Here is a 17,143-nt window from a genome sequence, read left to right as displayed (position 1 = left end):
GAGACTTCGTGTAGTGATGGCAGCACTGCAGACCTTTAGAGCTGTCCTGCCGCCACCCAGAAGGTGAGTCTCAACAGAGTCATCTACTCACCAAGCTGCGCTTGTCCCAGCCATTCTTTGGTCTCTCAGCACCTTCCCAGTTTGGGGCGTGGGAGTGCAGAGTGGGGACACAGTCCCAAGTCTTTCTCATAACAGCATCCTGCACAGAGACTACCGCAGGATGGTGCTTGTGGGGAAGAGGAGGCAGAGGTTGCAGTGAGCCAAGATCACGCCATTGCACCTCAGCCTGGGCAACAGAGCAAGACATCTCAGGGAAAAAATACCCTCCTGGGCCAGGCACTGTTCTAGGCACCAGGGAGTCAACAGGAATAAAACAGGCATGGCCGCTGCTGTTTTGGGGGGACACAAACAGAAAACAATAAGACAAACAGACAAAAGAGTTATGTAAAGAAAGAAACTGGGTGACCTGATGGTAACTGGGAGGTGGGGGTCTTGGAAGCGCAGGTAGACAGGGTGGGCCAGGGCAGGCCCCTCCGAGGAGCCGGGCCTGAGCAGAAGTGCTAGAGACAGTAAGGAGGACACTATATGAAGAGCTGGCAGAGAGAATTTTCACTGGGAAGGAGAAATAGCAAGTGCAGCCGACGATCTGGGAAGGAACGTTCAAGAAGGAAAACAGGCTGGCAAGGCCAGGGCATCAGGAATAGGTGGGCAGGGGCAGGGAGGCTGGAAAGCCAGCTGTGGCGGAGGGCCAAAGTACAGCGCCCAGTTGCCTGCCTTAACTTCCAGCTTTATGAGCTGTCCCAAGACCCCTGGTCACTTGGCCCAGGGTCCTGATAAGGGCTCTGGCCTCCAACCTGGGAAACCTGAGTTGCCAGCCCACCTCTGCCTCTAAAGCCGTGCAAGCCAGTAAGTCCTACCTGCATGTCCTTACCCACAAAGCAATGTTGGAAACATGATTCTAGATTCTAATACATTCTCCAGCAAGGACTGTGCCATGCCGGGCACATACATGACTCACAACTCCAGGACTCCCAGTGCCAAGGTGCCAGGCTGGCATTGAAAGAGTTCAGGATGTTTGCCTGCAAACCCTGCTGCTGCTCCTCCGAGAGTGGAAATCTGCCAACCCGCAGCCGAGGGACACTAACAACTCACTTGGCCAGTGAGCAATGTCACGGCCGTGTCCAAGACAGGAGAGGCAGGAGGAGAGAGGTAACAGGCAGGAAGCCCACTCCCAGACAATGAGCATCTTCAGAGTCCTGACGGAGCAGAGTCTAAATTGAAACATCCAGGCACCGTGGAGTGACTGCACTGAAGCAAGTTGGCAAAACATCAGACGGTGGGTACATGGCTGCCTGCGCCGGGAGGCTCTGGCTGATTTCCTAATTGGGCCAAAGCACCTCCAGTGCCCTGGAGTTCACTTGCTCTACCATCAGTGGCTAAAACAAAGACTCCTTTCATCAATTAAAATGTGTTTCCAAGGCAGCGTTTTGCTCTTCCTTGGAGAAGCTGCTGGACTTGCTCTTGTGATCTGCGCTGACTTTGAGACCTGCGTCCAGGGCTGCAAACCCAGTGAGCGTGGAGCTGTGCCCAGGCCTCAGCGTGTGTTGCTTGGACTGAGCACTGCGGTGGCTTTGCTGATCGCTGCTCCTCCCCACTCTGGGCCCAACACGCAGTGTTTACCCGAAGGTGCTTTGGGACAGGAGGGGCACACTCCGTCTTGGGTGTCTTCCGTGCGCGCTCACCATGACCCAGAGATGCTCGGCCATGATGCTTTTCTATCAGTCTGCTGTTGCTGTTTGGTAAAGAACCCCTCTTTTTTGCGTGGTGGGGGGGGCACGTGAGCACGTGGGGCAGCGCTGCTCCTCAACTCTTTGTCCTGTGACTCTCAGAAGCCTTCCAGAACCCTCTCCTCCCTGCTCCCACCACTTTAAAGATAGTCGTAGCTGCTTAATTAAAATGTGCCCATGAGCACTGTTGCTCAGAGTCGGGGGCAAAGGGCTGGAGGTATTTATATGCATATTTTTGTAAGGCACTTTTCTTATGCCAGTGTGCGCCTTTCTCTGTGTATCCTGCGGGTGACCTGGGGCCAGCCTGTCTCAGTCAACAGCACCAGGGTAATGGTGGAAAGGAGAGGTGCATCTAGTCGTTATGAGTCTGTGATATTTAGGAAATTAAATACAAACTCCACCATGCCCTCCCCCGGCCTCTCCCCCTTGGGAAGCAGAGCTGCAGGGGAAAGGCTGAATCCAGCTTCATTTCCCTCCATTCCCACCTCTAATAATACGGCAGAACCAAGGTCAGAAAACATGCAGAGAACATGCTCACAGTATGGTTTCTTCTAAGTAATACTTTTCTGATTCATTTTATTAAGAAATTAAATAGTTGATCCATCTGAACTCTCATGAATAGATATTAAATGTTCCTTATTATAAAAATGCTAATAAATCATTAGGTTGTTTTTTTTTTATAAAAAAATTAACCACCAAATGGCTAACAAATTAAATTTAAATCATTAAGTCTGATATTCCTAGAGAGGATCACAGGGGGTGGTACATTAGAGAACCTGTTTTTATTTTGTTTGGTTTTAAACACAAAGAGCCCGTGCTGGCTGCTGGCTCGAGCCTCCCTGGCCCCTTTCCAGACGGCAGCGAGCATCTGTGAGGCAGCTGACCGGGCGGAGCAGCCGTTTGGAGGGTGGCCGGGCTACCTGGGCGGCGGGGCCGAGTCCGTGACCTCGGCCGCATTAGTCCTGGCTCTAACCAGCCGCGCTAATCAGCACCAACATGTGCTGCTCAAGTGCTGATCGCTCTGTTTCTCATCACCCCTCCTAGGGCTGCCGCAGGTGATTAAAAGCTCCACCGCGAAGATGGCCCATCAGCCTTGGCTAAGCTTAGAAAGAACTATGGTCCCCTCTCAGTGTGAAGGATGCAAGAAGCAGAAAGCCCCTGGTCTGGGAACATAGTTTAATCAGAACTCAGAGCCCACCTTTCCAGCTGTCTGCCCGGACTGCAGAGAGACCCTGGCTGAACAGTTCATCCTCTTGAAACGTAGTTAGTGCTGCGAGCTGACTCAATGTGCCATCTCTTACTAACATTTTAACACAGGGGCCTTCAATTAGAAGAGAGTCTGTGATATTCTAATTTGTGAAATCCTAACAGACTGCTTCATTTGATCAACTACAGCAAACCGAGAGAGCCTGCTCTATATCAAGAGTTTGTCTATTTTTTTCTTCTCTTAAAGCAATGATTGGGAGGCCAAGACGGGTGGATCACGAGGTCAACAGATCGAGACCATCCAGGTCAACATGGTGAAACCCCGTCTCTACTAAAAATTACAAAAAATTAGCTGGGCACGGTGGCGCGTGCCTGTAATCCCAGCTACTCAGGAGGCTGAGGCAGGAGAATTGCCTGAACCCAGGAGGCGGAGGTTGTGGTGAGCTGAGATGGCGCCATTGCACTCCAGCCTGGGTAACAAGAGCGAAACTCCATCTCAAAAAAAAAAAGCAACAATATTCATCATACCTTGCATATTCACTACATTATAGGAGACAAAATTACAGGTAAAAAGACAATGACCAATTCTTTAAAAAGATCTCATTTTTCCCCCTCAGGCAATGTCACCCAGGCCAAGAAATGCAGACATAGAAAGGGGCAAAGTCAACAGCAAACAGACACTTTCAAAGTACCTTTTGGGCTGGAACCACACTGTCATCTATGGCAGCTGGCACCTCAAAGCACGGGCCTACAGATTCTTTCATGGGGCTCGCTTTGTCAACACGATCTTCATTATAATACTAAGAGGTTTCTTGCCTTATTCACTGTGTGGACATTTGCACTCTGCAACCAAAGCAATGGTGAGTAAAAGTGAGAGTGAAGAAATCAGAGGCAGGGGCGCCCACATGCCCTCTTCACCACCACACACTCGAGAAGAAAACAAAGACACAGAAGTAAAAAGACCATTTCACTTAATATGTCCTCCGTGATGCCGGCAGGAAAAAGTATTACTTGTAGGGAACCCCCGCTCTGATGCGTCATCTTTCTCACACTCCTTGGGTGAGATGGGAAGCGTGTGCAGGAAGCACTTTTGCACGTCCTCAGAAGAGTGCAACGCGAGTGTTTGAGTTGCAAGCTCAACTAGCCCCTTTCTTCATGGGATGCCATTTTTACTTCAAAGAAAGAGTAACTGTGGATACTCAGATTTGGGGACAAGACAGACATTTTCTTGAAAATGAACAAAGTAAGCCTATGTGTCACTTCGAGGGAAATGAAGGGACTGAACGATAAAATTCAAGCTTTGAAGAGAAAATCGGAATTTTGGAAAACTTGTTATCTGTCACTGTGAACCTGACAGCTTCCCAGTATGTAAAGAGATTTTTCTCAGATCAGTGGTGATAGTTACAAAAGTGACTTGGGAATATTTCAATGCTTGAAAGACCTGCACAATTCAATGAACCAGTAGTTTCCAAATGACCAGTGTGTGTTACAGGATCATGTGTGGGTTAAACATCAACTCAAAATACAAGATAGACCAGACGATTTTAATGAAAGATAATATGAAATATTCATTAATAGGATTTCCGATTTCACAATGCGACTAGCTTTTTGGAAACTTTCATATATCAAATTGTGCTGCAGTATCCAAGACCAGCTACAATTTTCTGAAAATGCTATTAAAATGTGCTTCCCCTTTCCAACTACATATCTGGGTTTGGCTAGATTTTCTCCACATATTTCAGCCAAAACAACTTACTGCAACAGATAGAGAAAACACAGAAATGAGACTCCAGCTGTTTCCTATTAAAGCAGACATGAAAAAGAGTGGCAAAAATGCAACACAATGCTGCTTTTTCATTAAACATTTTTTGTCTCTGGAAAATAGTTATTTTTTCATAAAAGGATTTTATTTATGTTAACATGTAATGGTTTGTTACTTGTATTTTAAGTGAATTAAAATATTTTTAAAATTTCTCAGTTTTAATTTCTAATGTACATACTGGCAAATACAAACCATGAAACAAAAGTTTCTTTGGGGTCCTCAGTAATTGTTAAGAGTGTAAAGGGTCCCTGAGACTAAAATGTTTTTTAAAAAAATGCTAGTGGGCCGGGTGCGGTGGCTCACGCCTGTAATCCCAGCACTCTGGGAGGCCGAGGCGGGTGGATCACAAGGTCAAGAGATCGAGACCACCCTGGTCAACATGGTGAAACCCCGTCTCTACTAAAAATACAAAAAATTAGCTGGGCATGGTGGCGCGTGCCTGTAGTCCCAGCTACTCAGGAGGCTGAGGCAGGAGAATTGCCTGAACCCAGGAGGCAGAGGTTGCGGTGAGCCGAGATCGCGCCATTGCACTCCAGCCTGGGTAACAAGAGCAAAACTCCGTCTCAAAAAAAAAATGCTAGCATGAGGCAGCAGGAGAAAGAGGCTCCAGAAAAAAGTAGTACCACAGGGAATGTACCAGATTAAAGGGGCTAAGGAGACATGACAACAAAATGCACTGCCAAACCCTAGACTGTATCCCACACAGAAAACACCAGAAAGAAACATATTGGGTCAACTGACAAAATCGGGGTATGAATAATAGATTAAGATATTCTAACAATGTTAAACATCCCATCATCAATAATTATATTTAACTATACTGGATATGAAAACATCCCTCTTCTTAGGAAACAAACTGAGTATTTAGGGGCCAGAGACCATGTACGTGACCCTCAAATGGTCTGAGTGTGTGTCTATGTACATATCACCGTTTTATAGCTGTACCCAGCTAAGAAACTGAGATTTCCCGCACAGGAGTTTGAAAGTCAATGTGAAGGTCACAAAATTCCTGTGAAGCAAGTATCATTTTCAACTTAACTTTACCACTGAGGGTGCAAAGAGCCACTATACAGTTTTCCAAGCAAGGGGTATGCTATGGCCAACAGCAAGAATGACAGCAGTTACAGCCTCCTTCTCCCCTGCAGCCTCCTCAATTGAATGTAGAATGCCCAGGACTCTTGTCAGCCTCCCTTGCAGCTAGGGGTGGCCCTGTGACCGGCTGTGGCTAAAGAGATGGAAGAAAGTATTTGCTGGGGCTTCTGAAAAAGTTTCTGCTTTCCTGATCAAAGGGATAGGCAAGGGCAGAGAAGCCTCATCCCACTCTACCATCCATCTCCTTCTTGCATTCAGTGTGAATAGGATGCCTGGAGTTGAACAAAACAAGCCTGGAGACATAAAGCAAAACACAGAAATAAAGAAAAAAGCCTAGATCTTTGCAGACATCATGGAGCAGCTGACCCAACTCCAGCAAATGTGATCACTGTACTTATTATGTGAGGAAAATTACGCTGGTTGTTTAGTCGCTGAGAATCAGCGACCCGTTACTTACAGGTACAAGCATCACTGATGCCTTCTTATTCAGAAATTGGGGAAAGGCGGAATAAATCAAAAGGCTGCACACCGTGCCCGCCCCTGCAGAGGAAGCAATTCAAGAACACAATGCCCATTTAAAACCTGGACCAAATGACATGTTTAAGTTCCTAACAGTTTTCATTAACAAAAGTTAACGTAAAGAACTCCTACAACAGAAAGCATTCCACAGTGATTTAAGACCAGGAAAGGTCAAGGCATCCTCTAATCAGATGGGTTTCAGTGGAAACATCATCTCTGGGTGTTCTGCCAAGAGCGTCCATGACTGCCAAATCCCTAATTCAAAACCATATACAAGAATGCTTTAACTGAAACGCAGAAGTTAAAAATAAGACATTTAAATAGTAATCTCCTGTCTCTCTCAAAGATAAATGTGCCCATTAGCCCCGGGTGCTAACAGGAAGATTTCTTTCTCTTACATTCCAGGCGACAATTTTTTTTCGAGCCATTCACAAAGAAATCAGCATGGAAAAAAATAATTTAGGAGGTTGGCTCCCGCTCAGCTACCTCACTGAATTAAAGTGCAGTCAGGTTCATAACTTTTAAGTGGAAATATTAAAAATGTGTATAAAGCCCTCTGCATAAGGTACTGCCGACTGGAGAGAAACCGGCACCAGGATATACAAGGCGTCACATGCACTCTGCGGACTTTACCACCCAGTTAGAGCAGGACAAGGTACACATGAAAAGTTAAATGAAATATTTCAGTAACAGTTCTAGACAGCAGAAGAGATATCACAAAACAGTACATGATTCATCATCAGAAAGACAGTTGCTGACAATCACTGCGGCAGGATTTCAAAGAAGAAAAAGTCGCTTCAGGCTCGGGAAGGTCTGGGGAGACTTTACAGAGAAGGCAGGATCAAACTCCGTCTTGAAAGACGCATGGAAACCTGTGTGTGGTCAAAGGAAGCACAGGAAGAGCCTCTTAGAAATGCGAGGTTTAGGCCAGGCAAGGTGGCTCGGGCCTGCAATCCCAGAACTTTGGGAGGCCAAGGCAGGAGGATCACATGAGCCCAGGAGTTTGAGACCAGCCTGGGCGACACAGTGAGACTCCATCTCTAAAAAAAATAAAAAATAACTAACAATTAGCCAGGGAATTAGTGTGGGGATGCATGTCTGTGGCTCCAGCTACTCGAGAGGCTGAAGTGGGAGGATCACTTGAGCCCAGGAGGTTGAGGCTGTAGTGCAATATGAACTCACCACTGCACTCCAGCCTGAAAGACAGAGTGAGACCCTGTTTCAAAGGAAGGTAAGGGGAGGAGAGGGAGGGAGGAAGGAGGAAGAGAAGAAGAGGGAAGGGGAGGGGAGGGGAGAAGGGAAAGGGAGGGAAGGGGAGGGGGAAGGAGGAGAAGAGGGAAGGGGAGGGGAGAAGGGGGAGGGGAGGGGAAGAGGAGGGGGAGGGGAGGGGAGGGGAGAGACCGGGAAGGCAGGGGAGCAGGAAGGCAGGGGAAGGGAGGGAGGGGAGGAAAAGAGGAGGGAAGGGGAAAAGGAGGGGAGGGGAGGGGAGGGGAGGCTGATTTTTGAAAAAGAATAAACCTTCAAGGCAGGTGACTGGTGCAGAAACGGAGGCCGCTGGGTGGCTGAGGTAGACGGGGCCAGGTTAGAGAGGCACATGCACATTCAGGAAAGGATGGCAGCAGAAGGTGGGAGTGACCCAGGTGTCCATTGGTGCATGAATGGCTAAACAAAAGGTGGTATGTGAACACGATGGGCTGTTCTTCAGCCTTCAAAAGGAAGGAAATCCTGACACATGCTACAACCTGGATGCAGCTTGAAGACATGATGCTAAGTAGCCAGGCAAAGAGAGAAAATTCTATACAATTCCACTTGTATGAGGTACTGAGAGTGGTGAAATTCATACAGAGGAGAGTGGTGGATGCAACTTCTGGGAGAGGGGAAGGCAGAGTTAGTGGTAATGGGGATGGAGTTGCAGTTCTGCAAGATGCAGAGCTCTGGAGATGGATGGATGGATGGATGGATGGATGGATGGATGGATGGATGGATGGATGGATGCACAACACATGCGTAATTAATACCATTGTCCTTAAAAACAGCTAAGAATGGCAGCAGACAAGTGAAGTTGCGAACTGGGGCTCCAGAGAAGAGATCCGGCAGTCAGCTACCAAAAATAAGGGCGACCCCTGTCTTCAGGCTCCAAGCCTGAGACCCTCAGGCTCCATACCTGAGCAGTGAGCAGATGGCATTCTTTTCTTTCTTCAACAGAGAACCCCTCTTCTGATTTTCTTGGGAAATACTGAACTCATTTTAATTCAATGAAGGACTTTTAGAATGTTTTAAAGTCTTTGGCCTCGGAATCGGAGTAAGAATGCAGCCCCTGCAGACTTCGTGTCTGGTCCCTGCCCTCTCCCCATTGTCTTACTCCAATGGATGCAGACACAAAAAACAGACAACCCAATCCGGAGAAAATAAAGCGCAGGTGACGCTTGCGTGTGTGGCTCCGGTTATGTGGGTGGCAAAACTGGGCTTCATCTCAGGAACCTGTCTAATATCTAGCTATCTAGTCTGTTCTAACCCTTCCCCAGGAACCCCAGAGAACCCAGTGCGTGGTAAGCACTCAGTAACTGTTTGAGATTCATACACCCTCATGATGGAATGGCTTTAGATTCTTCCAACAGTTCTAAAATAAAAGTCGACCTAGCTGTGGGTATCTCCAGAAGAAGTCTGCGGCACCCCACTCTAAATGTGACTCCTGGGCCCAGGGTTATTTTGGTGGCACCTCTGTCGCAGGTAATCCATAACTCCAGTCATCATGGTTCCCTGACAAGGGTTTGCAGTCCACCCCCACCTTGAGTTCTGGTCCTTCCCTGGAGCTTTAGACAGGCCTCCTGGGTAACGATCTGTAGAAACTACCAGTTTTAGAGTGGCTTTACTTTAACAACAACAAAAAAGTGAACTGGAAATATTAAAACTTCTTATCAGGTTCGCCAATGAGGAAACTCCCTCCCTGCATTCCTTGGGCCCTTTTGCAACAAGCTAAATATTTTTAATTCTCAGGTAGACACGGACATGGGAAGATCAAAAATTACATCAGGGCCACAGGAGCTTGAGCTCACCGGGCTTGCAAGCCTACATTTTTATTCATGAGCTCAGTTTTTATGCTTGTTCTCTTACTTTGCTTCATTTTGAATTTAGGAAAAGATGGCTAATGTGTTAGGTCGCTTTCACTGCTGGGTCTTGTTAGGCCTCAGAAGTCTTTAAGGACAGACTGCTGGAGGAGTGAAAGGGAAGAGAGCACATGGAGTTCTGATCATTTCACTCACAAATTTTGCCTTTTAAATGTAGTCCTTCTACCGCCGCTTCAGTGAAAGATGGTTTCCTTATTGTTGCTTATTAGCCATGACAGGCAGCAACATTCGTTCAGATACAGTCTCCCGTCACCACAATGATCCAGTAATGCCTGCAAGGCAAAAGCCTGCGCAAAACTCCTTCCTTCTGGAAAGCTTCTCCCGAAGGCACCAGTTCAAAGCAAACCTCTATTAACTGGAACGTGAACATCTGCGGAATTCTCTGGATAGGACAATTCTACTATTCTTACAGTGATCCTAGAAACTAAGACATAATAACTTACACTCCAGTCACCAGGAAACCAGGATCTGTTCATGGGTGGCAGCATCACAAACCCCCAGCGACAGCATCTGCCCCCAAATAAACACCCACCACCTGACCTCAATATCCAGACTTCTCTTTTATAGCAAGGACCCTTCCTGTCAACCTGCCCTCACAGAGAGAAAAAGAAAACAGTCCATTTTTTTTTTCCACGAAAACTGAATGTAACAACCAGACAAAATATAAGATAGTATCAAAATTAAATAAATTAGATACACTACTGGCTTATTAGCCCCTAGACACATTTACCAATGTGATGTGATGAAAATTACACACTCCATGTTAACAAGACACAATTCTTGTGACATGGGGCAATATAGAAATCTCTTACTTTCTACTGATTCTTTCTTCCACACACCTTTCTATATATACACACAGAGGGCAAGGGGTTTGGAGAAGAGAGACTTGGAAAGAGGATACGGAGAGAGGTCAGCGAGGGCAGAACTCGGGACTGAGCCTTCTGGGAGGGCGGAGGCATGGACCCTACTAGATGGCCACACCTGGGACCAGAGGCAGGGTCCACAAGAGAGGGTAGGACCAGCGCCTGCCTTTGCATCTTATATAAATCTGGTCCATAAAGAAGCCCCAGCCATCAACCCTGGGGAACACACAGAGCTTGGGCATCTCAAATTGTTCTTTGAGCATTAAAACAGATGTAATGTGCTTCACAGATGATACAGAAAGGACAGGAGTGGAGAGTTAGGCATATAATTATAGTAACATAAAAATAAACATGCTTTGGTAGGGTAGATTTTAATAATATTGGTAAGGAGCCAAATTACAGAATACCCTAGAATGCAGAATACAAAACCTCAGAGACAAAATAAAAAATCGTGAAAATATAAGAGCACTTTAAAAAGGTAATAATCTTTAGGATAAAGCAAGCCTTTTCTTAACAAAGGTACTGAGCATGTTTAATAAAAATGAAATGAGATTAAAGAGAAGGAGCAGAGCCCCCTAGGGCTTAGGAAGGTGACGTCTGTGTAGATGAAGGCATGGAGCCAGGGCACAGATGAGCTCTGAGCACCGAGGGGGGAAACCATCTCCACGTATGCAAAACTTCTCACAGTCCACTCATGGATAGGAATTAATTTTCTCTCCAGTTGCAGAGGGGCCTTGTAAATGAATCGTGTTGGCATTTGGAGGAGGGGAAACACATCCATGTTGGGGACCCCTCCCATCCATAGCCCCAGCTGCCACCATGGCAGGGCATGGGCTTCAGGAGCAACAAGGAGACACAGGCTGTCTCTTCCAGGAGCAACTCATTATTCAGCTAAACGAAATGGAAGAGCTCCATGTGACCAACAAACCAAAACTGAGCCAAAACAACAGGGGTCCCCGCCCCCAGAGGGATAATGTGCCACCGCCCTGTGTTCGGCAGGAAAGCAGGGATGGCGGAACTCCTGGTTCGGTTCCACTCGTCATCTTTCAGGACAGATGCGCCACCCTATCTCGGGTTCCGGGAGGTTGGGCGGCTGGGGGTTTCCCTCAACCCTGCAGCAAATACGTCAATGCTACTGACATTTGTGGCCTAATTTTTTTCCAAGGGTGGTATATGCCGTGCTTCACTTGGCCAGATGTTCGGATCAGTGTGCTGCTTGTCCCCGATAACACAATTATTTATTTGTCCTTCCAGCACAGAGGCGGCATATGCAGCACTGAAGAGGGGCTGCCGGATTGTAGCGGATGACAAACAGCTGACTCTCCTCTGAAGAGCCAGCAGCATCCCAGCCAGCCAGGATCCGGGAGGCAGAGCCACCCTCCCTCCAGTCCTGTGTACCAGCCCACCTAGGCGCCCCTATTTTAAACCCTAAATCAATAGTTCAAACAGATGTAGATTCCATGGGACAGGAGAGACAGTAAGAAAGATTTGAGGCTTTATATTCTTTAGATGTCTACTTTTGCTGGACCGGCCGGTCAACAGTTATGTGAAACTTCAAGATGAAAGGTATTAGCAGCTTCTTAGAAGAGGATAATCCCAATCTTCTGGAGATTTAATGAGATGTAGCTCACTGAAGCATCTGACTCGGTCTACTGTTAATTGAATCAAAGTCAATGACAATCTTGCTGCACTTTGGTATGAATTTCCTAAAAATAAAAAAAAAATATATATATACAGTTTTTTTTGTTTTTGTTTCTGAGACGGAGTTTCGCTCTTATTACCCAGGCTGGAGTGCAATGGCGCAATCTCGGCTCACCGCAACCTCCGCCTCCTGGGTTCAGGCAATTCTCCTGCCTCAGCCTCCTGAGTAGCTGGGATTACAGGCACGTGCCACCATACCCAGCTAATTTTTTGTATTTTTAGTAGAGATGGGGTTTCACCATGTTGACCAGGATGGTCTCGATCTCTTGACCTCGTGATCCACCCGCCTCGGCCTCCCAAAGTGCTGGGATTACAGGCGTGAGCCACCGCGCCCGGCCATATATACAGTTATTATCTGGTGAGTAGTTAAAGCAGTTTGTTTACTTTGGCTTAACTCATAATTTCTGTGCAGAGAAAAAAATGTCCTGGGATTCGCTTGGTATTTTGCCTACATAGGAGCCAATTATAGTGCCCCATGCCGAGAGAAAACGGACCAGAAAAGACTAAGATGAGAAAAGATGCATGGGTGGTGTGGTTTGTATATTCTTCAGCTATCTGAGTTCATGAATTATGGGAAAGTCAAAGGATTTCTAACAGGTTAGCTGCACGACATGATATCTGATTACCAGTTTTCCCATCAGATTCATCTTATTTTCTAGGAAATTTCTGCAGCCGACTTGGAGTGGCTCTAATACAGAAAATAGCAAATTTTCTTTTACTGTTTACACATGGCAAAAAACGACTACCTTTAGTGAGGAGTAATTTTTCAAATTACGTTCTAAAAATGCCAACATAAAATACACCAACTTTTTTTTATTTGCTCATTAACTTTTCACTCATTCCTCATTACTTCTCCAACTATTAAAAAGAAAATATTTGGGAACAAAACATATTCTTTTAAGAATCACCAAGCAAGAGTAGATAAATCATTGGAATTTGAAGTCTCTGAAGGCACCACAGTTGCATTCATGGGTCTGCTAAGCCGTATCCCTAATGGCCAGCCCAAGGGGCCAGGCATGTCACCTATGACAACCGCCCCACTGCTGCTGAACACCAATATCACCAAGTGCTGGAAAGCTTTACAGTCCCAAAGGAATTTTCTACCATGAACTAAAGGTGGTTGAACTTACTTGCAAGTAAAACATACCTCATAATCAAAGATAATAATAAAAATCCATAAGACTTCAAATCTCAATGCAAAACGCTGCTGTAAAAAGAATTCCCGGGTGGTGCACACCTGTAATCCCAGCACTTTGGGAGGCCGAGGCAGGCGAATCACAAGGTCAAGAGATCAAGATCATCCTGGCCAACATGGTGAAACCCCATCTCTATTAACAATACGAAAAATTAGCCGGGCGTGGTGGTGCACACCTATAGTTCCAGCTACTCAGGAGGCTGAGGCAGGAGAATCGCTTGAACCCGGGGGTGGGGGGGTGGGGGCGGAGGTTGCAGTGAGCTGGGATTGCACCACTGCACTCCAGTCTGGCAACATTGCAAGACCCCGTCTCAAAAAGAAAAAAAAAAAAGAATCCCCAGTGTTTCAACCAGGCAGGCCACTTTCATCCAAAAATTTCAATGGCAGGGTTGTTACATTTGCGAAATTTACCAAGGTTTGGTGTTCCTCTTACAAAACGTGTGAATTTTTAAACTTCTCACTATTTGAATAATTAGTCTAACCCCTGGAAAGTTACTGAAATTAAAGTATAATCATTAAACAAATTGTCAGGCCGGCACAGTGGCTCATGCCTATAATCCCAGCACTTTGGGACGCTGAGGCGGGCAGAACACAAGGTCAGGAAACCAAGAACATCCTGGCTAACATGGTGAAACTTCGTCTCTACTAAAAACACAAAAAATTAGCAAGGTATGGTAGCACGCGCCTATAGTTCCCAGCTACTCAGGAGGCTGAGGCAAGAGAACTGCTTAAACCTTCGAGGTGGAGGTTGCAGTGAGCCGAGATCTCGCCAATGCACTCAAGCCTGGAAGAGAGTCAGACTCTTCTATTTCAATTAAAAAAAAAAAAAAAAAAAAAAACGAAGCCTGTAATCCCAGCACTTTGGGAGGCTGAAGTGGGCGGATCACCAGGTCAAGAGAATGAGACCATCCTGGCCAACATGGTGAAACCCCGTCTCTACAAAAAATACAAAAATTAGCTGGGTGTGGTGGCGTGTTCCTGTAATCCCAGCTACTCAGGAGGCTGAGGCAGGAGAATTGCTTGAACCTGGGAGACGGAGGTTGCAGTGAGCTGAGATTGTGCCACTGCACTCCAGCCTGGTACCTAGCAACAGAGCAAGACTCTGTCTCAAAAAAAAAAAAAAATGAAACAAAACCAAGTTGTCTTCAGATTTTCCTGCCACTGCTCTGAAATATCTACCCCTATAATAGTCTTTAAATTCTTATAACCTTGCATTTCTCCAGACTCCTCCAAGTGTGGAAGTCAGGGATCACGAGAAAGAGAAAAGGTCAAACACGTCTCTTCATCAGCCTTCACCCCACCGCTTCCCCCCAGGACTCCCCGCTTACCGGAACGCCACCCCAGCCATATCAAACATGAGCCTCGCAGCAGTTGCCTCGTCACTATCATGGTATTTATCAGACATGAAAATAACTTCTCTGATACCTGTAAGGTAACAATGGGAGCTCCCTTAGTATATGCACACACAGATGCTCCACAAGACAGCTGGGGCGCTTTTAGCGTCCATGATTAATGACCTTTTCCAAGTGTGCCTGCAGACAGTGTCCAGTCACTGAAATACATGCTGCCACTTTCTAATACAGCAGAGGGTAGATTGCATCTAATCTTCCCTCCAGTCTTTATGGATTTTTAAAAAACAAATGCAAAGGGAAGTAGTCAAGCCTTGATCTGATTGACCAATTTTTCTTACCACAGGTAATCAAATCGTCTTTATTCACAAGGCAGCTTCTCTTAACTAATGGGAGGACCGATGGAAGGAGTGGGGACTGCTGGGAAATTCAGCGGTGAGCATCACTGTGCTTCCCAGCATGGCTTTGCAGGCCACTTCAAACCAGCTCACAGAGAGCAGGTCTGTTTTCTTGTCCTGATCTCAGCAGGCAGCGCTAACTCCGGGAGTCAGGAATCCCAAATGCCCTGCATTGAAGGCTGCTCCTCCACCAGCCTCTGAAGGGAGAGGAGGCTGCCATGTGGGGTCCACACTGCTCAGCCTACAGGCCTGCCACCGCCTCCACACCTGAGCACCGAGGGGAGAGCTTCCCAGGAATGGCAACAGCAATAGCGACGGGGCCTGAGCGACTCCTCAGTACCAGCAGACTGCTTCTGTTCTGAGATCCACGGGGCTGGTGACAAACAGCCCCTTTAAACCACACATCTGGCTAAACACGATAAGTCTTTAAATCTCTAGCCGAGAGTTTTATGGAGACAAAGTGTGGTTGAATCTTAGATGTGACAGTTTGAAAAAGGTGAAATATTCAGAATACAATGGTGTAGATTTATGGTAACTGTAACATAGGAAAACCTGATGGCAGAGTACCATTTGGGTCTTATGCCATTTATATGCCAAGATATGTTTAGATCCTCAAATATCTACCATGTATTAGATACAAATTAAAATTTCATATACAGACTCCCAGTTGACCTTGTTTCTGACAGAAGTTCATTTCTCTCCCTCCCCGCTAATCTATGCACAATATGTCGGAGAATAGTGAATTGACAGTAATTATATGCAATGCCTGTGTTGTTTTTTGGCAGCTTACAGTTTAAGAAGTTGCAAACTAAATTAAAAACATGCTAAGAATCACAGAGGATGCAATTAGTCTTAGAATACCTGGCACCATTCAGAAACAAAACACAGGAAATGCCTTGCAAAGTTGATAGTGCAATTAATTTAGATCTAAACAATAGCAATTTAAGATCAAACACATCAGCGAGAGCTACTGAGGAGCAGGCAGCAATGCAAATGTGACAAATGAAAAGACCCCCGTTCCTACCTGCCTGGATGATGAGCTTCGCACATTCATTACAAGGGAACAAGGCGACATACATAGTACAGCCTTTCACATCGGTCGAATTTTTGTTCATGATGGCATTCAGCTCAGCATGGCACACTGCGGGTTTGAAAGGGAAAGAAAGAAAAAGTTTGGCTGCAGCTCGTAAAGAATTTACTAAGTGTTAACACATTCCATTCCCCCCTCTGAAGTAACATATAACAGACTCAATTTAAAACATTGATTAGAAATAGCAAGTACCAAGAATACCAAATGAGGCCCACGTGGTCTGGCTGGTTGTTGATGACCAGCGAGGCCTGAAGGCACCAGAGTGGCCAGGACGGCTGAGGTCAAGCGCCTGCAACCACCCTCAGCACAGCTCCACAAGACGCAGGGTGTGAAAGTACCCACCTGAGCTGGCTATTGGTGTGCTGACATGCACACACAGGGAGGTTGACTGTGGCCATTAAGAGGGCAAGGCAATTTTAGAGCAAGAGAATCACGAAGTGAAGATGCTGAGTGTGTCCATCCTGACGGATCTGCTTCACCGCATCGTGCTCACATACGCACAAGAAAACACGCCAGCAGCCAGACAGGGTCTTGTTCTGTCACCCAGGCTGGAGCGCAGCGGCACAATCTCGGCTCACTGCAACCTCCACCTCCCAGGTTCAAGCGATTCTCCTGCCTCAGCCTCCTGAGTAGCAGGGATTATAGGCACATGTCACCATGCCTGGCTAATTTTTGTATTTTTAATAAAGACAGCATTTCACCATGTTGGTCAGGCTGGTCTCAAACTCCTGACCTCATGGTCCGCCCACCTCAGCCTCCCAAAGTGCTGGGAGCACAGGCATGAGCCACTGCACCGGGCCCGTTTGTCCTTTATAAGAAATACATTCATCCCCTGAAATGGCAACGACTAGTTGAGTTCTTGATATACTGGTCCATTCTATCCACCATCCTGGGTCACATCTGGACCTGCCTGAGTTCAGGGTCAAGGTGAGCCTCTTCCTCCTTCTCTTGAACCTGGCAAAGCCGACACATCCCAGGTCCAGTTTGGCTAGA

At 46.5% G+C, this 17,143-nt stretch overlaps 1 protein-coding gene and 1 long non-coding RNA gene across 11 annotated transcripts in view; one reads left to right on the top strand and one right to left on the bottom strand.

Annotated features, from left to right (window-relative positions):
- DCTD (dCMP deaminase) overlaps nucleotides 1–17,143 on the bottom strand; it is a 104,841-nt gene that overhangs the window by 63,620 nt on the left and 24,078 nt on the right. For 5 of the 10 annotated variants that reach the window (XM_008992415.5, XM_078366191.1, XM_008992414.6 and 2 more), the window contains 3 exons: nucleotides 16,085–16,201; nucleotides 14,642–14,738; nucleotides 10,773–12,123 (listed from right to left, as the gene is read on the bottom strand). In XM_008992415.5, coding sequence (XP_008990663.1) covers nucleotides 12,045–12,123; nucleotides 14,642–14,738; nucleotides 16,085–16,201 — 293 coding nt within the window. In that variant the 3' untranslated portion in view covers nucleotides 10,773–12,044. Of the gene's footprint in view, nucleotides 1–10,772; nucleotides 12,124–14,641; nucleotides 14,739–16,084; nucleotides 16,202–17,143 lie in introns of those variants that run through there. The other 5 variants (XR_013532790.1, XR_013532791.1, XR_013532789.1 and 2 more) reach the window with 1 other exon arrangement.
- Nucleotides 1,637–4,967, top strand: LOC144581704 (uncharacterized). Its single transcript, XR_013532793.1, has 2 exons — nucleotides 1,637–1,799; nucleotides 2,832–4,967. It is a non-coding gene; the product is annotated as an uncharacterized LOC144581704 (long non-coding RNA).

Source organism: Callithrix jacchus, chromosome 3 (genome assembly GCF_049354715.1).
Source record: "Callithrix jacchus isolate 240 chromosome 3, calJac240_pri, whole genome shotgun sequence".
Classification (NCBI taxonomy): domain Eukaryota; kingdom Metazoa; phylum Chordata; class Mammalia; order Primates; family Cebidae; genus Callithrix; species Callithrix jacchus.
This window is presented reverse-complemented; position numbering and strand designations above follow the sequence as displayed.